General features: G+C 37.7%; 2 protein-coding genes across 2 annotated transcripts; both read right to left on the bottom strand.

Annotated features, from left to right (window-relative positions):
• Positions 1-711: 711 nt before the first annotated feature.
• Positions 712-4,187, bottom strand: LOC137950773 (uncharacterized protein At2g39795, mitochondrial-like). Its single transcript, XM_068797391.1, has 3 exons — positions 3,733-4,187; positions 2,455-2,810; positions 712-1,167 (listed from the first exon to the last, which is right to left on the bottom strand). The coding sequence occupies exons 1-3, from the start codon at positions 4,030-4,032 to the stop codon at positions 1,008-1,010; spliced, it is 816 nt and encodes a 271-aa protein (XP_068653492.1). The 5' UTR covers positions 4,033-4,187; the 3' UTR covers positions 712-1,007.
• Positions 4,188-4,761: 574 nt separating this feature from the next.
• LOC137950088 (pyrophosphate--fructose 6-phosphate 1-phosphotransferase subunit alpha-like) lies at positions 4,762-24,574 on the bottom strand. Its single transcript, XM_068796457.1, has 20 exons — positions 24,517-24,574; positions 24,147-24,352; positions 20,204-20,376; positions 19,504-19,616; positions 18,873-18,947; positions 17,832-17,945; positions 17,654-17,721; positions 17,376-17,459; positions 16,023-16,076; positions 15,360-15,440; positions 15,172-15,265; positions 13,512-13,585; positions 13,238-13,348; positions 13,096-13,140; positions 12,826-12,882; positions 12,638-12,742; positions 12,443-12,559; positions 12,153-12,256; positions 5,383-5,548; positions 4,762-5,163 (listed from the first exon to the last, which is right to left on the bottom strand). Exons 2-20 carry the CDS (start codon positions 24,303-24,305, stop codon positions 5,029-5,031), a joined length of 1,929 nt encoding a protein of 642 aa, XP_068652558.1. The 5' UTR covers positions 24,306-24,352; positions 24,517-24,574; the 3' UTR covers positions 4,762-5,028.
• Between the last annotated feature and the right edge of the window lie 12 nt (positions 24,575-24,586).

The following is a 24,586-nucleotide window of genomic DNA, read 5'->3' as shown; positions in this document are numbered from 1 at the left end:
CTGGTTTTCCACATGCCTGTTCATGTTCAGTGTCTTCTGCACTATTTTTCTATTTTCTTTCTAACTTTGTAGTCGATGAGCAGAAGCTAGTTCAGAGATCATAAAGAAATAGACGACAAGGCCCATTCAGTAATGCAGAGCCATGATTCACCTGAGTACAGAACATCCAACATTACCCTAACATTCCCTGTGCAATAACAGGCCACAAACTCCATGTACTTACTATACTAGATGCCTCTCACTTCCTGCTCCTACATCCATCAGGCATCCTTAATGGCGCAAAGCACTACCATCCCCAGGTCACCCCCATATTGGATGAAGATGAATCATAGAATTTGCACAGTTAAAGCGCCTGTAGCACACCCTGGATCCGTGAAAATTTTCTTCTATGTTATCTACAAGATGGTCTCAAAAAGAGCACTGCGTTCATGTAGTCTGACTTGTGCTTGTCTCTTCATCAAGTAAAATTATTGTGTTGCAAAAAGCCTACTTTTCAGCAGGAGAAGCCCGGCTCATTGTGACAACATCGTATAAGTATTCAACATTGTCACCAAGAATCCAAGACAAAATTGGAACAAACTCACCCATGAACTCGCTGGACTCAAAATGCCAGATCCATTGTCTTCATGTCAATCCATATTGCTGCAACCTCTGGTTGCCTTCCACAAAAAATTGCTCAAATAAACATATACCTCACATCTAAGTCCAAAAGCCATGGGAAAACCATTTTTGAATACTATAGTATGCCAATGAACACCAAATGTTTAACTGTTGGGTCATTTCAAAATTGCAATAAAATATCTTCCTGAGGAAAAAGGTTCAAATATGAAATAAGTTTTCTGATGGTTGGTATTGCCAGAGTTATCCATGGTTTAACAACTAGTTTAAACTCTGCGTAGATATGATACATAAATAACCTTAAGCCACAGTTCAAGGAAAACAAGTTTCATGACAGACACCAAAACTTTTGCCCTGACAAAAATAAACAGAAATAAAGTAAAAAAAAATTACTTCCCAATGAAATCCTTCACATTGTGCAACCATGCCAAGTACTCTCTCTCATCCTTCTCCATCAAGTAATCTCGCAAGAAATGAATCAAGGACCCATTGATACCTCTTTCATCCAAGTACTTGAAAAAAGCTTTATGTAACTCTTCATCTAAATCCCTAAAACAAAAAACAAGAACAAAAACAGAGTCATATATCTTGTTTTATGAGATCTGTACTGGCAGAGTTCTTTGTTCTGTGATACAATGTACATGTTAAAGTCTTCACTGGATTCAAATTTAAAAGAATATGAATATTCTTTACTAGAGATTCTAAGGCTGGATTAAGGCTACTTATGCAACCAGAAAATCAAGATATGAAAAATACAATTATATACAATTTTTAAATCATTTTTTTAAAAGCAGTCACAAATCATTTCTTTTTTAAAAAAAAGGCCATCATAAATCATTTCTACAGCGGTATATTTGACTTCGTTGATGGCATAGGTAGAGTTAACCATCAGAATTGGACAGAAGTTACATCAAGGGCTTAAGCTTAGCTTGAACTATATTTTTAGGTAGGTAGGTAAACCGTGAAATCTCAGGGGTATGTATGTAATGACCAATAATCCCAAGTTATGTACATAATGGAGCATTGAGCTTATTGGATGATGTTCAAGTTATTGTTCCTTCTTGACTCATGAACACATGAAGTGGCCTAGTTTCTTTCTCTTACTTAGCAAAGATCAAAAGAAATCAAATTTTCATGATTAGCTTTTCCTTCTACTGATCCATTCCCTTTTTCATCATTTCTCCTACAACCAATGCATCTCACTACTGATGGTTTTCTACATTCTTTTTATACTGTAATCAAATTTTAATCTTGGTATAATTGTTTTATGGCATTCTTTCATTCTTTATTTCAACAAATATTCCTTCATCTGTGCAACCACTATAAAATCACAGCCTAAATCACATATAAATGATATGCACTCAAGTCTATAAAAAACATGGATTGATCAGATAGCATCTGTGATTCCTGATTCCTCCATTAGACAAACATTAAACCATTCACACTTTCTTCATCCTGTCTTTCTAGCTTGTAAAATTTACTTACAGATGAAGTGAGAAAAGGATTTTTTTTTTTCTTTTTACAACAGGATTAGGATTGCTATCATAAGGGTGGAAGAACAAGCAACTTTTAGCCAAGAACCTTGCACTTCCTCTCTCCATCACGAATTCTTCATATCCACTATGATCTTTGATAGTATTCTTTCAACCTATTCGATCTGTTATAATATATTAGCCAATTTTATGTTCTGTTATCATATAAAACACGATCAGGATAACACCTTAAGACTGGTCTTTCTGTGCCATCTTAAGGAACTCACAAGTACCTAAAGATTTTTTTTTTTTTTTTTGGAGAAATTAAACAAAGAAAATTGAAGAATAAAAAACTGAAACTCACAAGAACTTAGGCCCCTCATACGGGATCCTAGTAGATGAAGCCTCCTGACGCTTTATTAGCAGCTCATCAATGGTAAGATCATCCTGATAGCCAGTGCAGCAAAATAGCAAATGTGGATCTTCTCCCTTAGAAACCTTGACAATGAGAGGAACTTTCGTCTGCTCCACACACTCTTTCTCCTCATCCTGAGATCCATCATCACCACTACCTTCTTCTTCTTCTTCTTCATCTTCAAAAGTTGGCAATGGCACCTCAATTTCAATGTTTTCACCAGCAAAGTCTCGATTTAAAGTGATTGTCTGGTCACCAGTATTATCGATTATCTCAAATGGGAAACTGCCTGGTGGTGTACACTCCTGGAAGAAATAAAATACTTAAAGAGGCACAAAATAATAGCTACAACTAAGCTGAGCTCATCTAGCTGACTCAGGAGCTCCAACATCCGTGAATCATTACGCTTGTTGTTAAATGATGACCAAAAAAGGGTTATAGCCAATCTCCACCGGTGAGAAAGAGAAAGAGAGAGAGAGAGAGAAACCCATAACGACATTAATAGCTGGGAGTTTTACATGGCAAATAATTTACACCAAAACATTCATAGCCTGGATTTTTGTTTTGAATGATGATATTGAATGTTAACACATTCTCAATTCTCATATGATGACTAGACAAAATGGTTCAAAGATATCGTACAACACACAGACTATCCAGTTTTATGTATTCCAATGCCATGACTGGATAGGATGATTAATTTAGCGTTATCATCATGCTTGAAAATAAAACATAGCAACTTCACATTTTTTGCTAATAAAACACATTGTCATTTGTTCCCCTGAAACTAGTAAACCGCTTAGTAAAATTTCAGATCACACACCTCATTCGATAAGCCAAGTCGTACACCAGAAATGGCTTTACAATCCTACAAGTTTCTTCTTGAAAAGGTTTTAGTCTTCATAGGTCCTGCCTATAAGGAATAGAATATAGATGGCGTTGAAACAAAATACAAAATGCCAAAGGATGGTGTCAAAGCAACATACTCACATGTTCAAGTGGAATTGTTAAAGCATAGAAAAAGTTCATTCACCAGACTCCGTGAAGGAGATTTTGAAAAGAAAGTTAAGACTCATAAATGGTAGTAACCATCTCTACAATTGAATGTCCACTAGTGCTGAGGACAAGGAGTACCAACGAACTAGGAGTTTTGGACCAAATATGCAATTATGACATATCAGAGATTCTAGAGGAACCCAAAACAGGTAAATAAATGGAACAACTTACCTTTCCAAAATCACCCGATTCTCGAAGGCGATTGATTTCTGCCTCAAGAACTCGCTTAAGGCGTTGATCGGCACTACCCTGTTTAGTAGAAGTGGCGAACCGAGAGAAGAAAATAGAAACAGGCCTGGAAGGAGTTTTGGACACCTTCTGTTGAAAGGGAGAACAAGTAGAGCTGTAAGGGGAATAGAAGAGAGATCGGTCTTGTCTGTGTGCGAGTGAAGAAGTAATGACAGATGAATGAAGGGTTCTACGAAGGACAGAAGAAGTTCTAAGAAGGAAAGAAAAAAATACTAAAGACATATTTTCCTTGTTCGGCGACGGAGCGCAGGAAAAAGTAGGTTTACGCTTGAGCTGCTTGTGTCACTTTCTGCTGGTTTTCACTACGAGGGTTTTAGAAGGGTTTAAGCCTTTCAGACGAGTAGGCAACGGACCACTGGAAATTTTCTAGAAGAAAACGAGGAAAGCAGCACCTTCGAGACATTCCCAAGTCGGGCACATCTTTGATTCTTTATTTAGTTTTTATAAATGAACAAAAGGGTTCGTGTTATGTAAATGTGATGAAGTTCTACCAATCAAATAGGCCTTCATTACCCTTAATTTAACACATATAGACACATATAGTTCAATTACTTTTTATTTTGTTTAGATTTTATTCACTTATTTGACGTGGTATTCACTCAATTTTCAAGTAACAGTTTTTTTCTTAGTAATCATAAAATAAATATACTTGTCAAGCACGGGTTTCAAAGGGATTAGTGACTTTGGCAAGAATGTGCCTAATTATTTCAATTTGCAAAATAACCAGATGGATACAAATTTTATTCAAATTATCTTGAGAACTGAATCCTCCCCAGAAAAATGATAGAACAGCAGGGCCCCCAACTCCCTCCTCCACTGGCCTCACGGTTGCACCACCTCCCTCGAATTCTAGATTGAAGGGGATAAGTGGTTTTGCGAGGATCAGAGAGGGGAGGTAGGGGACTTACCCTCCTCACCCTCTTCCCACTTCATCCAGTCAAAAAAAAAAAAAAAAAAATGGCAGAAGTGCACTACAAATAGATAATAAAGTCAGCTAAGCTAGAAATCTAATTCGTATCTTTCTCCTCATCCGCAGCAAAAAAAATGATTATTCAAGTTGATTCCCGCCTAATGGTACATAGGTCACTTACAAGCCAAGACTCCATTTTTAGCTGGTAAGGACATTATAAATAAAGGAACCTACCCAAAACCATTCAAGAGAGAAAAACACAAAACCTTAGTACCAAACATGATGCGTTACCCTGATTGTGAGACTTCTCATAGATTAGTAGGATATTGGCCATTGAAAGAAGGTGCAGACATGACAGTCAGAACATCCGAGACAGAAGCCATGGCACTAAGAGCAGCCCTAAGGACATCCTGCGAGCAACCTGGTTTCACAATGCTTCTCACCTGGATGAGATCGAGAAAAAGTCAGTTTTTCCTTACTAGTGTTGATTGCTAAAAGCTTTGGAGGGATAATTGTCACTTAAAAAAAATAGTGACAAAAAGGTCATAGAGAAAAGACAGAGAGAGAGAGAGAGAGAGTACACGCAGATAAAAAACTGTCAAATGTTTGACTTTTCAACAGCTACTACACATCTTTTAAACAGGAGAGGCTAGAGAGGACACCTTGTCAAGATGCTCTTGAAGCTTCTTGATTCGGCCCATGTAGTCTTGATCCTCAACAGACAGCGTCACAGCCTTAATATCAGCACCTGGCCCATCAAACTGAAGAGGACCCGGGTTTCTGTACACATCATCCATCAAAAACCTTGTGGCGTTTTGTCTCAGCAACCTGAACCAGAAAGCTCACCATCAGTTCCAAAAGCTACAGATCTATGTTAAAGAAAGGCCTTATCTAGAAAGTCAACTATTACCATATTGATCACCCGTTTGAATTGTATACTAAGCAAATAATAGAATTTTAACCACAAACTTGTCTTTCCCTGCCGGGACAGAACAAACGATAATTCAATGCACCTTTTGCTGCTCTTTAAATTTGAGATACTATAGAGAATGCCTCCAAGTGATCGAAGCATCATTTTAATCTTGAAAGAGAGAAGATTTTTAGTAATAATATTATAAATGCAATGAAATAGACAATATGACAAGAAACAACGTGATTCTCTTTTTTAAATAACAGACAAAAACAAGAGATTTAGAACTTTTTGGGAGGTTCAATAGGGCTAAAAATAGTATTTTCTCAGAAGAATCTTCAAAACAGAAAAGAAAAGCAAAAGCCTCCAATCTAAGTTCTTTACATCCACCACTTTCCACGTCCACAGAGTTGAAATATGATCAAACTAACAATAAAAACATGTAGGGATGAATAGTGAGATAGAGGGCAACAAGAAGATGGATGGCGTCGAGGGGATGCAACAAGCTGGCAAGCAGAACCATGGCTGCGGGAGTTGACAATGCAGAGCAGAACCTCAGCCGTGACAGGAAATGCGAGAGCAGAAGGGTGAAGCCTAAGAGACGAAAAGGCTATATGAATGGGCAGGATCCAAAAATAGAAGAATCCACTGAAGGCAAATGGAGAAGGGTGAAGCCTAAGAGACGAAAAGGCTATATGAATGGGCAGGATCCAAAAATAGAAGAATCCACTGAAGGCAAATGGAGAAGGGTGAAGCCTAAGAGACGAAAAGGCTATATGAATGGGCAGGATCCAAAAATAGAAGAATCCACTGAAGGCAAATGGAGAGTTGTCACAATTCAGATGTCGATGAGGGTTCTGTGAGACAGCAGAACATGGACCCACTACACTCGAAGGGGAGGTCACAAGTAACCTGATTGGCAGGCACTGATAGGAGAGGTTGGCAAGAATTACACATCAACAGGAGCACTTAAATAGTCACATGGCTCATTTCCCATGGACCAGAACCTTGGACCGGATAGATAGACTTTGCCCCCATGCCAAGAGAAAGAAGAAGACATACAAGAAAGGTAAAAGGATCGAGACGGGAAAAGATTAGGGGTAGTCCCCACTGCAGAAGTAGAGGAGAGACCTCTTTACTAGAGAGAATATGACCGCAAAAGTAAGGAAATTTACTGTGATGGGTGTGCTCTCTGGACTAGTGAATAGACCCTGCATCACACACACATACTTCAAAAAACGATTACCCCTTCTCAACCTCCCTAGTCCAGGCTCAATGGAGACATCCTTTTGGAGGCTTCACACCATCGGCAAGGAGCTAAAATCCCCCATCTCCGACAATCCCATCACCCACTCCCACGCTATTCAGATGGGCAAATGTTGTCCAGCGCAACTGCCACAGCAATGGTGCTGCCACTAGCAACTAGAGAGAAATCATCGTGGTAGAGGAAGAAGACCTAAACATGGCCCCAATACATATGGTCCAGCCATAGGAGGAAAAACAACATGTTCTCAAACTCAAAATTCTGCTGCAGATCGAGAAGTTTGGTACACCGATAAGAGAAATTGCAAAGCTGATGGAAACTTTAGAAGATAGACATTAGGCAGTAATCAAAAGTAAATCAAGTTCATACATGAAGATTCTTCCTAGAACATTTGAGGCTTAAACAACCAGAGAAAGTGCATGTGAAGTGATACATGATTTCATAGGCAAGTACAAACTGCATTTAGGTCCTTCAAAGATGGGAGCAATTCACAAGAGTTTGGTGGCAGCTCTATTGGGTCAACGATACTTGAATTCAGATGTTGTTCCTGCAATTGGTACAGCTGAAGGTATTCTTCTTTTCTATGATCCCAAATGACTGGATGTTGTTGAGATTGTAAAAAAGCAAGTTCTCTATCTGCTGCAAATACAAATCTAGAAGAAATAACAAAATCTATGCATTCTATGGGGTACGTGTCCCCGACGTATATGGACGGAACAACTTCTAGCTGGAATTGAAAGATAGAACTGATGGACTGGATCTCTCCTTGCTGGTTGGGGGGACTTCAATGCCATGTTCTACCCTCACGAGAAGTCCCCTGGCTGAAGTAGAACTACAACAACAATGAGGAACTTTGAAGACTTCATTGATTACAAGTGTTTGAAGACAACCCCATCTCAGGTGGTCAGTTCACTTGGCCTAGTAATCAATGTCCTGCAATCCTCTCAAAGCAGGATAGATACTTGGCCACCTCCAATTTGCTAAATCTCTTCCCCTACTCCGTCGGTCTCCTTCTCCCTCAGCCAATATCAGAACATGCACCAATTTCAATGGACTGTGGTGGTCTTCAATGGGGACCAGCCCTACTTCACTGAGGGTGAACGGCTGCTGGATGAAAACTTATCCAATTAGATGGGTGAATGTTTGGAGGTCCCTTCCCTCTAGTGATTCACCAATACTTTCTTTCATGCTAAAGCACAACTTCTGAAGATGAAAATCAAGGACTAGGCCAAAGAGAGGCATGACAAGGACATAGCTAGGAGGGATACTTGTCTTCGTGAACAGTAGGGTATTGACCAGGAAGAGCAAGCTTATGGTGCCTTTGTGGAAACTATTGCTTCAAGAGGTAAGCTTCAGGCTGATTTTGAGGAAATGACTCATCAGGATTGTGTTCGTTGGAGGCAGCATGCCAGGTTTTGTTGGCTCAAGGAGGGTGACACAAACATTGCCTTCTTGCATGCCATTGTATCCTTAGAGAAGGAAAAACACTTTCAACTCAATCCAGTGGGGAGCTTCAATCCTTTTTGAACCCACTCATATTGCTTACGCCCAGATCAACCACTTCACCAAGCTCTACAAGGATGACATTCCCTTCAAAACGTCAGCAACTAAACTGGCCTTCAAAAGCCTACCACCAAAAAGGTAGCTCAGTGGAGTCTGCCTTCTCAGAGAAGGACATGTTTGATGTCATTGTAGCACTTCCACAATACAAAGCCCCACGGGACTGATGGGTCCAGGGCAGAATTCTACAAGGCAAATTGGGAGACAATGTGCTCCAACAAATTGGTTACGTTCAATGAGTTCCACAACATGGCATAAATAGTAGATCGATTAGTGACTCCTTTATTGTGATTCCCAATCTTGAAGGAGCTATCCAGCTCAGAGACGTCTATCCATCAACCTCCTCTCAAGTACTTTCAAGCTTATTAAAAAGGTTCTCTCAAACCGACTTCGAAAGGTCATTAGCTCCTTAATCAACACCCACCAAATGGCATTTATCAAAGGGCGGCAAATTCTGGACTCTGCCATTGCTGCTCTCAAACTCCTACATCACTATGTAAGAGGCTGCGCCCCTAAAGTTATTATCAAAATTGACCTCAAGAAAGCTGTCAAATTAATTGTCCCTTTTTGGATAAATGTTGGCAAAGATGGGTTTCCGTTGCAAATGGCAACTATGGATAAACAACTGCATCGCCTCAGCTGGGTTCTCTGTTCTAATTGATAGTGCTGCCAAATGCTACTTCAGTGCATCTACAGGCCTCCACTAATGGGATCCCCTCTCCCGACTACTATTCAATCAGATTGTCAAAGGTCTAAACAGCATATTACTCTCGCCCAGGGGGGAATCTCGGATTCTGCAAATCACACTGCCATATCAAGCCCCATTCTCCAGTATGCTAACAACACCATCCGCTTCAGCGATGGTTCAATTGACAAAGTCCTGAATGTGAAAGCCTTGCTGGCAATTTATGAGATGCTATCCGGGCGAAGAGTCAGCTGGCAGAAATTGATTTGAATTGGCATCAACATTTCTGAGGAGCAATCACAAGCCATGGCCAACACTTGGGATGCAAAGCTGAAAAGCTCCCCATCACTTCCCTCAGACTCCCTCTCTTCAATGGATGGATTACATCAAGCCTTTGGGAGCCTAACCGCAAATTGGAGAGAGTTTACTGCTTGGAAAGGCAAGCTGCTCTCCATGGCAGGTAGACTCACTCTAATCAAATCCACCCTTGCTGGAATACTCAATTACTTCCTCTCTCTCCTTCCTTGCCAAGTTGTTGTCACTCAAAAAATTGAGGCTATCAAGAGAATTTCTTTGATGAGGGGCCTCAAACACCTTTAGATACAATCTAGTGAATCGGCAGGAGAACCAAAAAAGGATGGTGGGCTGGAGATCAGGAAACATCAAAAATATGAATAATGCTCTCCTAATGAAGTGGGTGTGGCTCTTCGGATCGCACCTTGCTAGCCTCTGGTATCCAATTGTCTGTTAAAAGCACCAGTTGCAGGAAAATGTCATGCTGCCTTGAGCTATATGGAAGGCCATCACCTCCCATATTGGGAGTTTCATTCAGAATGTTAGATAGGGCATCAGATCAGGATCCAATATCCTCTTTTTGGACAACCTCTGGCTTGGACAGCAAAGACTTGGAGCTGAAGTTCCCCTTATCCACAGGCTAGTGCAGGACCAACATGTTACTGTTAGCCAGAAGTTTGATCCTTCAGATGGTGGGTGCTGGAACCTTAACCTTAGATGGCATCTGTTTGACCATGAATTGACTCAAATGGAAAGCCTGCTTAGCATGATTGTGTTTACATTGGAAGCTTAGGGATAGATCATCTTATTTGGACTGCCACTACCTCCATATTCTTGGTGGCATCTAGTGATTACAAACTTACAGGTTCTCCGAGGCTAGCTCTGCTAGTCCAGCAATTGTTGGAAGACTGCGACTCCTCCAAGAGTTAAGTTTTTCATCTGGTGTGTTTCAAAATGGAATATTCTCACTTGCGAACAACTGCAGCAAAGAGGTGTATTGTCCCTCAATAATCCAAATTGCAAATTCTTTAATGCTGAGCTCCAATTCATTGACCATCTCCTCCTCTTCTACCCATTTTCTCCATAAATCTGGTAGTCCTACAGGAGGCGATTCAGAATTGCCCCCTGCATCCCAAAGTTGATCTCCAATCTCATTTAAAGCTCCTTCCTCGTCCCTTTGCCATGAACAGGGAGGCTCTTGTGGAGATTGACCTCGACTGCAGCTCCTTGTTTCCTCTGGTTGGAAAGGAAAGGCTGCACCTTCTTGGCCAATTCCAGTTTGGTGAGCAGAGTAATTTAATAATCAATGCACACCATCCTGCAATTATCAAAACTCAGTCCCGACCTCCGAGGCCTGCCAGCTGCTATCATCCATGAGAATTGACATTCTGTAGCTTCTAAGAATTCAATCAAACCAATAAGAAAAGCATGCAGGTGGCAGCCAGGCCATTCAAGATATGGGGGCATGATTAGGATACGGGCCATTCAAGGTTCGGCAACTCCATCCTCACATTCAATGAACCCCTCGGCATCTCAGATTCAACCAATGCAAAGGTCAATGCCTTATTCCATGACCCTTAGGATATATGCCCAGCATTGTCACCTTCCTGTGATCATTGAAGGATGTTAGAAAATACATCCATGAGTATTTGGTCATTTTACCTTCCAGGGGTGTTGTGGTCATTTTACCACTTCGGTGATTAATTTTCTTTATGTAATCTTGTTCTGCATGTTAAATTATATTGGTGGTTAAATTTTCATGCACATAGGATGTGTACTTAGGGAGATATATGGAGATTAAGGTTTATTAAGTGTATAGGGGCATTTTTGTAAATTGTAACTCAAAACACATATTTCAGAAGTTTGGGAATTCGTGCACAGTTTCCAACAAAGCCTATCAGGCTCTTCAGAAATTTTTTCTTCTCCTTTCTCCTTTTTTCTCTCAAATTTCTCCTATTCCTTAACCCAAATCGTGATTTTTACAAAGGAGACTCCAAAAGCGTCAATGGATGGGTGCAGAGGGAATTTGATCAAATCTTCATTAACCTTTTGTCTGGCTTGAAATATAACCTGATCTCACATTCCTCATGAGGCAAATTTGATGGCTGACCAACTTGCTAGATCAGGGCACCTACTTTCGGAATTATCGTACTTCATTCTCATTTTGCTGATTTGTAATGTTGTTGCTGTTCTCTGCTAGTGGCTTTGGGCTAACTTTTTTCTCTTTTGATAAAATTCAGCCCATCACAAAAAATAAAAAATAAAAAATAAAACTATAAAGAAATGTAGCTTTACCACCCCCTTCCTCTTTAACTTCTTTTCCAATTGGTACAATGAAAGAATGGCCCTTCATCACCATACAATGAAAGGTTGTTGTTAATGTAAAACCTACACCTTCCTAGTAATATATTGGAACCTTATACTTCCTGGTGAAAATAAGTGGAACGTCCAGCTAAACTGCTTGGACTGGGTGGAGCGAGAAAAGAAATCAAAGTCCTAAAGAAATACTTGTAAGATATAAATTTATCGGTCTCTAGAACATATACTGGCACTTTCAACTTGCACATATTCCAGATGAGATGGTCATACCCTCCCAACCTTCTAAGAGAGAGAATAGTCAATGAATAGACAACCATGTTTTCATCATTCGAAAAAGTACATCAACAGAACATGATTCTGAAAAGAATTCCAGCAAGAAAGCATCCAGATAAAGACATACTCATATGTTTTGCCTTTCAAATCCACTGCAGCAGGATGAACAGCAGGTTTTCCAATTGAAGTAGCCTTAGGACCACGTGACCAACGTTTTACAGTCATCATAGCCTGAAAACAATTGGACACTAAATATCATTTGACTCAAGCGTCCAGAGTTAGACAATTTGACAAAAGATCAGAAATACAATGAAAGTCAAAAGAGCAGATTTATTCAACACTACCACTTAAGACAGTTTTTCCCACTATAGCCAATAATCATAAAATGCAAATTCTATGCTCAAAAAGCAATCCCACCGTAATCGGAGCTGCACCACATCGCCACTTGTTTACTGGATTCTTCAGGTTGGTAACAGTAGCCATATACCCATTCAAACCAGCAGCTAAAATGTGATAAGAAATGTGCCCAAGAACCTGAAAGGCATACTTATTAGCATGGACCAATTGTAGAAGTATAAATTACAATAAGGGTAAAAAGTAGCAAAAACTTACATAAGCATAGTCACAATCAAATTTTGATGGCAATGAACCACGAGCTTGATAGCCAAAGAAGTGACAGATTGCATTGAATTTCTTTCCCTTATAGGTTCCCTCCTTCTGGAATTTGTGGGAGAGATCAGTATTTTATAGAAATATCAGGAGAAGGTAAAGCTTGAGCAAAGGAACATGGCAACACCTACCAGTCGCTTATTCATTTCTGTCTCCACTAACTGAGCAAGAAGCTTTTCTGTCTCAATCTGGAGAAGAGAATATTAGATATAGGGTGATGGTACTTCAATGCCATTATTCACACAAGATACTTTCAGAAACTGGTCCTCAAGATATGTAAAGATTATGAGTTACCAGCATCAAATTGCTTAAAACCAAGAATATCAGAGATTGATAAACAACAACATATCAAGTAGAATCACATATTAGCAGATAAATTTGCATAAATAAATTCCACTTACTTGAGACAACTGTGCAGAGTCATCTGATTCAGGGTGGAGGAGCAACTGTGCCACAGAGAAAGTTATGACAGAGAAAGTCAAGAAGTTAGTGACAAGAAAGATGCCTCAATATAGATGGCACAGACATCATGAGAGCTAAAACCTGTCGCCTGATGAAAAGAGGTAAAAATTCCATCAATGCAGAAGCCCAAGGTGACAAATGCGCAGAAATGCTATCAGCAGAAATCCCTTCTCTATGCAGGCTATGAATTTCCTAATACAACCAAAAGACGCAATAATCAATCATAACATAATGAGAATAGTTACGTGGGATGACAATCAGAAAACAAGCATCTAAATTGTAATACTCTACAACACCCCAGCAAAAGACTTAAACAGACTTGGATTGTGCAAAAAAGTGTGAACTTATGTAATACCTGCAAGAGAGCATATACTTCAGGAATACTCTCAATGAGTCCCTCAGGTAGAAGAATGACTCCATGATACTTATCTGTCCCCAAAAATAATATATAAGCATATAATCATGTGGTGCTGACCTTATGAAATATTTTTTTTCTCATTTTGATCCTTAAGCAAGTCTACCGTGATAAAGAGGAGGAGAAATCACAGAAGTTCAATATGGTAATTGGATTTTTTAGAAAAAAAAAACTTCAAAAGGTAACGATAACAGTTTTGGATAAATAGCAGCAATTTAACTCACGAAGAAAATGATGTACAAGCTGCCAAATGGGTAGAGGTACACATACAAATAAAAGAGAAGAAGAGAAGGCAAAGATCAAAATGATAACATTCTTTTTCAACAATCATACAGTCAAGCATTAGCCAAAAAAATACATAATGATACTGTCAATGATTTTAATGATTAGCAATGCAAGTAACCAGAATAGATATCTAAACAGCCCCAGAATTAACAGCTAATTTCATTTTAAATGAAGGGGATTTTCATTTAGAAGAAAACAAGGCCACCACCTAACAAATGGAAAGGGCAGGTCAACCAACAGCACAACTACAAGTAGATACAACAAAATCATTCAAACCATTTGCGAAGTTGTGTGCCAACTGATTTGTGGGGAAGGCACGTGGGGCCAACTAAAAGAGATTAAACCAGGTCTATGATCTCCTCAATGAAGCATAACAACTGCCAAGGAGGGTCAGAATCTTTGCAACACAACTAATGGCGGACTGAGAGTCACCCTCGATCAGGACAAGAAAACTTTGAAACGACAATACGAATGCTTTGCATAATTACTCAGTTTGGTTCAGTCAGTACAATGTGAGTTAACACAGAGACTGGGGTGTTGATCAGGTCATAGAATCAAGACTCAGTGTCTCATGTGCCAAAAGCCATTTTTCACCAAAAGTATAAAACTGATATATAATTCAGTGGACAAAATAATTATGAACTATGCAATCGATTGATACAAACCAAAAAAGAATATTTTTATGCAATCGGTTTTTTCATTTTTCATATTATCTATGATATTGTTGACGCCTATATCTACAGTTGCTGAGTTGCATATTTCATATTTGTCTAAGCCATGTTAATATGCAACATTGCCTGTTTTATTTATGTCTATGTCTAGCAAGGCAAATACCATTAAACATTAGTGGTTAGTTAAGCTAATATGAAATAGAATCAAAGTCTTTATTCGTTTCAAAAAATAATAATAATAATCAAAGTCTCCATTCTATCACTTCCATAAGGTAGAGAGAAATAAAATTGTAAGTAACAAAAGATTAAATATTAAAAGGTGATAAAATTATAAAATAAAGAATGAAGATACATAAGATTACATGTCTGTTCTGCACAGCACAGAACCAAAAAAATACTTGGAAGAAAGTTCTCAGAAATAAAATATCTAGAAACTATAAAAAGGAAGGACTTAAAATTTTCAAAAGGTTAGGATACAACTTGGCCAATCTTGTTGTACACAGATCGGCCCAGTCCTGTAGAACCAATTTTTAAATAAATATGTGGTTTCTAAGTCAAAATAGATTGATATTTGATAATGCAGAGTCAGACCAAATCAATGCAAACTTTAGCACAATGAGTAACTCCCACACGTAGACTCTAACCTTGTTCAGCTCTCGCTTGAACTGCATCACAGATTTGCTCTGTCAGATCAAAAAGAGTAAGCTTAGAAGCTGCAACTTCCTCACCAAGGATAACCTGAGAAAATAGAAAAAATAAAACACATATTGGCTACAAATTGGATTATGCTTGACTAGAAATTATCATATCCAAATAAAGTTAAGAGACAGACCATATTTGGATGAGACTGCAGCGTGCATTCCAAAGCAACATGTGATGCTTTCCGGCCCATCAGTCGAATAAAATAATAATACTGGTTAATAAAGAAGACTATATTAGTCAAATTTCAAAATCTGGACATCTTTTTTCCTATGATAGTGGCCTTCAAAACTTCTATCCACCAGGAAAAGTAGTAGTTCAGGCGAGGCTTGACCTAGAAATGAAGAATCACATCTAACACAAAAATTGGACTTCATGGAGGACCTCAAGTGAATTGGAAAGATGCCAACTTCAATTGAATTTCAATTTGAAAGGAAATAATTTATTTTTTTATAGCATACCCTGTCTCCTGTACAATTTCCAAGATGTTTCTTAGAAAGGGTACCAACCAGCTTCAAAAGAAATTGTCTCAGACTGGCAAACAAGAACTGAACTTTGAAAAATAAAAAGCCATCTGGAAGAAAGAACCAATAAATTCCAAATACCAGTATAATCAACAGAAAATATGCTAAAAAGCTTAAGTACGAAGTTGACAGCTCTCCTAATCCAATAATTCTAAATTTTGACCTTCCTCTGCATGGTGGGTATCTCAATTCCGCATATTCTATTTCCTAAGAAGCAGTAAAACAACATGCAAACACAGAACAGGTTCAAATTCCATTAGCCCATCAATCACCTTTTCTGCAGATAGAGCATCTGTGCAGACATTGCTAATAAGCTGGGAATTAACCTGAAGGCAGGGAAAAGACCAGACATTGTTCAGAGTCTACCATGAGGATCATGTATATGCTAAAAACAATAAGATCAATAATAAATCAGAAATCAGTAATATTTTTTAAAGAATCAGGAATAATAAAAGGATCTAGCCAACAAGCCAGTGAAACAATCATGGTCACAAACAATAAGGTAATTTTAACTACAGAAAGAATTAGATTTCCAGCAATTTCTAGCAGGCAGAAATCAATATTAGGCATTAGTTAGCAACTTTGTCAAAATCAAATATGTCGCATAAAGAGAGATTAACTCAATATCATAATTGTAATAGGTGATTCATAATGTGCAAAACTGTGGGACCTAAAAAAAGGTTAGTGGTCAACTAAAGTAGTTTAAGGGCAACTTATAAGAGCTTAATTATTACTGTTATGGTGAAGAGCCTATTAATATGGCTATCAAGCGTTCGCACCCATGCCCATGGGTGTGTCACATAGACCCAGCAGCAGGTGCATAGAGTTACCCATGGTTGTGCACATAGTACTAGGAGTGCCCGTGGACATGTACACTTAGCTGACACATGTCACTCACTTCACACTTGGACCCATTCCATGTGGAGAATGACCCCTGACAGAACAGCTTAGACAGTAATTCTCAAAGCAATGGAGTTTATGCACCCATACAGGTACTTTAGGCAGAGCTCCAACTCTGTAAAGAGGTCAGAGTAGCCACTGTTGCTACTTTAGGCTGTAATTAGCTCAATATGGTGGGAATCCTCCCTCATACTTATTGTTACAGGTTGAAACACACAAGCTGTAGCTCATTAAATTGTCCGGCATCAAAGGCTGATCAAATCTTATGAGCCAGACACTGTGGCTGATAGGAGTGGTGAGCGTTGCTCATCAAAAACTATGAGGCAAATCCCATGAGAAATTCAACCTCACAATAGGATAGCTATAAGAAATCCTTCTAAATTTGAACTTAGATAAATTCTGGCAGCAAAACATGTAACCAGCAGAAAATACACTTCATCCACAGTGTGTTTATATATATAGCCCTTCAGAAAATACGCTTCATCCACAGTGTGTTCATATACATACATAGCTCACCTCCACATGACAACAGCACCTTAATCCAGGTTTTTAGGTAACAGAAGAAGCAAAAAGTAAAATAGGGCAGAAGGATGTAAATGAAACTCAGGAATTTCAACTTTCGTAGCAGATATGTGAACCCAAGCAACATAAATAACATGTATAAACATGCTATGACATTTTAACATACGCTATGAGCATACGAGGTTTAGGATTGAACAGAATACCTTGCAGATGGTGTCAAAGCCAACATTAGTCTCAACAAACTGGTTCTTCAGATCACCATTCAAAGTAACAGGAACTCCCACTACCTGCAAGTCCACAAGGATTAGTAAGTCAGGAAGGAAAAATTACAACCTTTAGATTTGAACAGAAAAGTGAATGCAGGAAATGCATAGAAAACCCATGAAAGTGTATTTTTCTCATTAACCACCAGAGAAAAACTGAGAAAAACGCAATCTAGTTGACAGCAGAGAACTTTCAATTAAGTTCCAGCCAAATAAACCTTTGTTGGACAATTGGATTCTGCAAAAGTCTCTGCAAGCTGAACAGCATCTGTATTGGATGTGACACCTATAAGAAGAATTATTTATATGAATCAGCTCTTAGATTCAAAAGCAACATAAAATAAAAAATACAAAGAATAAACGTAATCAGTATCCTGCAACAAGTAGCTACTGTACCTCCAAGGATGACAAGACCATCCAACTTCAAAGCTTGACAAGAAGCTAATGCACCATTGACCTGCTCAGTTGTTCTTATTTGATCTTTTGTCCGACCAAGCAAGTCATAACCACCTTCACAAATGAAATTTTTTTGTTTTTTTGAGAAAGGTGGGATTTTTTTCTAGGCACAAAACTGTCAAAACAAAACTTACAAATGAAAAGGTATCAATAATAGAACTTCTTTTTGAATGTTAAACTCTTTCTTTTTAAGCAATTATAGAACTCTTTAATAGAAATATCATCGGTCTTTTTATGGTTTTCTATTTCAATAGGTTGTACTCAGATACCCCAGCCTAGTGAGACTTAAACTTAAGACCTTGATCAAGAAAACCCCCCATGAGATCACTGAGCCAGGGCCTTAGTCTCAGGAATATCATCAAGTTATTTGTGTAATATATGAAGGAAAACCAATAACAGTCATTTTTTAGTCCTTGAAAACCACAGAGAACAGTAAAGGGTAAGCTGTCGAAGACTGAGATGTTCTTAAATATTTAGTGAGTTTTTATGATAAAGAAAGCTTGAGGTGTAAAGCTTTAATTTACGAGCCAAAGTCGATGTTAATAATCAGGCCCAACCTCTCCTACCAGCTCAAAGAAAGGGGAAAGGTAGAGGCCAGGAGGGAGGGAGGGCTCTGCACTGCCAATATGAAATTCTGCATTCTAGCAGGGTAACCCCCTATTCTGAGGGCAGGGAACCCATCCACCACCTGCAGACAAAGACCTCCGCGTTCCTATGCTATTGAAAAGGAAGGGAAGGTGAGACTGGTTCTCATGGTCTGATGGTCAAACCACAAAAATGAGCAGGGTTGTTGCAAGTCTTCTCCCCAGGTCTTTAACTTTCAGACCCAGATAGGGACCATGTTCAGTTGAAACCAGTTCAACTGGCTTGGCTTAAACCAAGTCTAACATAGGTCAATAAGCAAAGAAAAAAAAGTAGTTCACAAATTCAAAGTCAAAAACAATCAGGGTAGACTATACAAGATGTGAGACAAACAAGTACCTTGATTTTTGTAGGTAGAAAGAACTTCTTCTGTTATTTCAAGGGTTTTCTGTGCAAATAAACCTTCTGTTCCACCTGTTGCCAAAAAAGGAGGCACCTCATCTCAGCCAAATTGCCTAATTTCAGAGGAAGGATAATGAGTAGAAAGAAGCAGGAATCTAGAGAAAACCATCCTCAATAAGACAAAAGCAGAAAATTTCCTTTAGGAATTATCCATCTTATAATCCCCCCCCCCCCCCCCCCCCCCCCCAAAAAAATAATAATAATAATAATAATAATAAATAATAATAATAATAATAATAATAATAATAACAATAATAATAGTAAAAATCAGAGGGGCTGCTGAGAATTCATTTGAGGAATAATCATAAATAAATTTTCCATTTATCTCATCAAAACCAGGTGCAATAACATAAATAACAAGGCAGATTCTAAAAGATAGGGCCACGGGCCTGCAGACACCTAAATGACAACTACAGCACAAGATAACTCACTTCCCAAGAGAGAGAAACTGTAAAACAATTGCAAGACTCAGAAAGGAGTCCCAAATCAAGAACCAATGCAACAGGAACATTAACCTATAAAAAAAATTCCAGCAATCAAATATCACATTTGAGTCAAGTATAGTTACCAATAAAACCGAGCAAAGTACTCTTGGGATTGTGAAGCTTAATGGCATCATACAGGCCCCAAATGACATTATGTCCACCTGGAGACTGTCTACCACAGAAAACAACTCCCACCCTGAAATAAAGTGCTTGCTGGAGTAAGTACACGGCACATATATGCTCAACACTAAGTGATACTGATCAAACAAAATGTCAGCTTTGTCAAGGAAACATGTGCACCCACACTCGATGAATTCTAAGATCTTCAAAAGTCAATAGAAGATGTTAAAACATGTCATAAATTAAACAAAATATACTGAGCTTATTGAAGCCAGTTCCATGAGTGTTCAGCTTTAACAAAATGGGCACAACCACATTCACACCAGGTTCTAAACAATGTTTTAGCAACTAAATTCACATCAAAATACACAAAAAAAGGAAATGAATTTGAAATAATATTTCTACTAGTCAGGGCAAGAGTATGGTTACAAGAACAAGATTGTTATTAGGAAGAAGACTGTTTTTTTTTTAAATAAAGGAAGAAGACTTTTTTACTGTGATTGACTCTTGGAAACTAGAAAAAACTTTCTTCCAACAGACATAAAGCAGATAGTGCCCACCTCTATGCAAACGCACACACACATGCACAAAAGGATATGAAAACACTTTTAGACCTCAAAGAAGAAAGAGAAGCATGGAAAAAAAAAAAAAAAAAGCACAAACCTAATCGGAGGATGTTCCATTATAATTTGAGCATCAGGAACAACAGCATTGGCTCTTAAAAAATGAACCAGCGGCTGGCCATATGTGTGAGGAAAGGCTCTACTAATTGTGTGGGCACCAGCAAGATCTGCTGCAGTGGTTGCATCACCAAGTTCTACCCTCACAGTTGTACCCTGAACAAAGAAATCATAAAATGATTAACACTACATACATATAGGCCAGAAAAATTAGTGACTGAATTACGAGTTGGGTTTTTACTTTAAAAAAACCCATAGACAATAGACAATGCATTCAAAAATGAATATAACATCTAAGAAAATTTACTTGCAGTATTAGACATAGCCACAATTCAGAGAAATTGTAAGGTACTAAGCCTGTTAATTTCAAGATAACAAAAGGTGTAGGTCAACTTGATACTATATAATTCATAAACCATACTTTTTTTACCATGATTCTAAAACAGGTAAACTCTGCCACATTTTGGTTTCCTACAGATCCTAGCTAACATATAACTCAGGAAAGTCTTAACCAAGTTGTGAAAACAAACTCCGGGTATCCTTGATATACTTATCTCTGAAAAGTTTAAAATATTGATATTTTTAAGTACAAATATAAGACTAATGTAATAATGTTGTTCAAAATAATAAAAAATGGGGCAATGTATGGGTAATACAGGGTCATGATTGGATAAAATATTCAAAATTTTGAAAAAGTGCTAAGATACATGCTGAAGTGCATAAAAATCATAAATAAATACTTGAAGGCATTAGTATAATTAAATTAACAACAATAACTTAAATCTTTGTCTCCTCTGCAACATCAGAGCTTCAATTGATAGTCAATCTTCTGAAGTTTTAGACTTTAAACTACTAGGTCGTAATATTTATTTCTAATTTATCTCTTGAAGCTTTCCATTTATTTGAAGTAAAAATGTTTTAGTGATTTTTAGAGACAAGTATATCACATATATTGAATAAGTTAAAAGTAATCTGCTAAGCTAAATATCAATTGTATGGAAACATGTTCCTAGATCAGTAAACTCCCTCTCAGATCAGCTTGCTAAAGAGGGAATCCCTAGAACAAACCTAGTCTACGGCCTTGCATTCCTCTTTGATCTTTGGGGAACTCTCATGTATCCTATGTTGTACTCAAGCTTATATTGCAGCTATGAATCAGTAAAAGCACATTATCATTCTCAAAAAAAAAAAAAATATATCATCATAGTGAAAAACAATTTTTTTTAAATCAGACAAAAATTTTAAAATAGAAAAACATTAAAATGCTAAATACGTTTAAAAAGGAGTTCTGAGAAGTATTTATTGCCTTTTTTTTTTACTGATCACTTCTTTGCATATGGTTGCTATGGATTATGGAGTTTATTGCTTTCTTGCTTACTTATTATACTTATCGTGTATGAGGAAAAACATAGACTAAAAGAAGTGTTTAGTCTATTCCTTTTCCGGTCTAGAGATTTGTGATAATTTTATCATTACAACCCATATTAAAGTTTAATGCCTTCAAGAACCATATGTAGAACAGCGATCAGTAAAAAAACTTTTTTTCTTTTGAGAATTGTGATAGGAACATAGCTATATTTTTCCACATAAATTTCATGGTCTCTGTTGAAGAGAAGATATGAAAGCCTCTTACATGGCTCTCATAATAAGATGTCTTACAGAACCAAAATTATTATGGAAGAAAGTCTCACAAAAGAGTTTTAGTTTAAAGGTGTTTTAGTTATGTTAGTCTTCTATTTATGTTGAGTTATTTAATTATGCTAAGACTTATCTTTAAGTGTTAGAGTTTGGATGTAATTGGAAAAAGGGTAGTTTAATTGTAATTGGACTCTAATACTTTCCTCTATTATAAATAGGGGTTCATGCACTAAAATTACATTAAGTCAATGAAGTTTTTCTCTTTTCCATAAATTCAACATGGTATCAGAGCAGGTGCTGTGAGTTGACTCCATCAACCCATAGAGATAATGTGATCATTTTCTGATCTATTATCTCTAGCAGTTTAGGTTCGTATCTATTTTTTTTCTCTTTTTAGTCCTTATACCCATTGTTTGTTTTGCATTTCTTTATACTGAGTTTTTCATATTGCATATTATATATTGATGGAAAGATATTCGAGTCTACTTTCCAATGCAAAACGAATTTTGGCAATCGGAGTTTTCTACAAAAAGAAATCGATATTTTAAGCAGTAGAGGTTAGATTGCAAGAGAGGTTCGAGCAGCAGTAGAAAGCTTCAACTTCCGAGCTATTTTATGCTATCAAGAACGAGATTTTATATAGAAAATCATATATCAAAAGAAAGATTTGTAAGCCTATTTTCTTACCGATTCAACCAATTCTCGATTTGAGTTTTTTATATAGAGATATTGGTCTTGGAAGAGTCAATGGTCATGCTGACAAAAGGAGAAAGAGTACTTAGTTCAGCCAGATTACAAAAACCGAAATCTATTAGATTATTTATCTCAAAAGAAGTATATTTTATGAAGAGAAGTTATACTTGGATGAAAGGTATTTAAGTCTAGTTTCAAAAGGAGCAAATTTCATGTCAATCTGATATATAGTTAAGGATATATTCGCATTGGAAAAATCAAAGGTCATGTTGGTATCCTGTTGCATTGAAAAATCTGAATTTAAGCTGACTTTTTTGCGTCAACTCAGTGAGTCAACTCGGGTTCGGGTTAACCTGACTTGACCCACTTATTTTTTGCCTCGGTTATCCGAATTATGGAAGAAGGTCTCACATAAGACTTTCAATTTAAATGAGTTTTAGTTATGTTAGTCTTCTATTTATGTTGAATTATTTAACTATGCTAGGACTTATCTTTAAATGTTAGAGTTTGGGTGTAATTGGGACAAGGGTAGTTTAATTGTAATTAGACTCTACTACTTTCCTCTATTATAAATAAGGGTTCATGTAATCAAATTACACTTAAGTAAATGAAGTTTTTCTCTTTTTCATAAATTCAATAGTCTTTATTGATATTACTTGGATTAGAGACGCAGATACTCATAAATTAGCAAATAATTCATCTTTTTCATCAACTTGGTTATTGGCAAGTAACCTACTAGAAATTGAGGAACTTTTTTACTTGAAAAATTCGGGATTCAACTTCCAATCAGGAGTCTTTCCTCATAGCTTGTTTTGTTTCTTTAGCACATAACATATTATCTGTATTAAGGTGCTTATGCATGTCATCGATAATTTGACATGGTTTGATTCATATTCCAGGCGATCCTTCAGTCTCACAATTGAGTTTGCGGTTTTTGTACTATTCAACTTGCAGAATTGTTTGCTTCAGTAGGATTTCTCTTGGTATATTCAAGAATTTCATCAAAGTACCTCCGTTTAATTCTTTAACTCAAAAGCTTGTCTTAGCAGGTAGCATGACTTGGTTTACTCTATATTTCAGGCGAACTTCTGTCCCTTTTATGAGTAACAGTATTCCGGTTCCAGCTCTTTTTCATCCGTATAGGTTCCCATTGTAGCTCCGTGACATTGAGAAGCCTTCATCCCTCCGTGAGATCCGAAACCACGTTTCATCAACGCACATTTCAGCTCCTCGCAGCTCTTTACCGTGGACATAGACACCTCCCACGAAATTACGTACATAATAGTATAGAGTACAGAGTGAACACTCTGAACAATAGGTTGTACTAGATATCCAAAAAACAACACAATGAGCAGTTCCGTCATACAATAATTTGACTGAAACGACCAATCCAGTTACTAGTGTTCAAGGATCCGATCCGGCCAGAAAAACGGGAAGATCGAAATGAGAAGTGAAAAAACAAAGACTTTCGTTTGATTGACAAATATGAAAAAGAAACTACGAAAGCCCCCAAGGGTAAAAATAAAGAAAAACGACCAGAAGAAAAAATCGACGCAGAAAACAGTAAATGAAGAAAAAGAAAAATATCAACAAACCTGAAGACATGGAGGAAGTTCCGGCTGATAGAGTGTGCGGTGTTTCTGTAGATCTGATAATTCTCTCGGTACGCCGTAATCAGAATCCATCGATTTCTCTTCCCGCCGGCTTCTCTTCCGCTGTTTTCTGTCACTGTTTGACGGGGGCAGGGAGGCCATGATTTGATTTTTATAGCTCCAGAGATACAAAAGGGGTGGCAGCGAACCTGGAATGGACCCCAAAAATTTTAACCGAATTTGAGCGAGGTCGAGCCCACTCGATTAATAGACTTAAAAGATTTTTTATCGTTTCCCTGATGCTAAATGAAGCTATGAAATTGTGAAATAAACACAGGAATTTCATGGGAGAACATCGGAAAAGTCGTAATACTTCTTCCTGTGGAATTAAAAACGGTGAGATTCGCTTTCGCCCACTGACTCTTCAGTCACCCCGACAGTTG

Source organism: Aristolochia californica, unplaced genomic scaffold, assembly GCF_029961685.1.
Source record: "Aristolochia californica isolate CCGP_79_NKW_82.1479 unplaced genomic scaffold, dmAriCali1.0.hap1 SCAF_14, whole genome shotgun sequence".
NCBI classification, from domain to species: Eukaryota; Viridiplantae; Streptophyta; class Magnoliopsida; order Piperales; family Aristolochiaceae; genus Aristolochia; species Aristolochia californica.
Note: the sequence above shows the minus strand (reverse complement) of the source record. Positions and strands in the feature narration are given on the sequence as shown.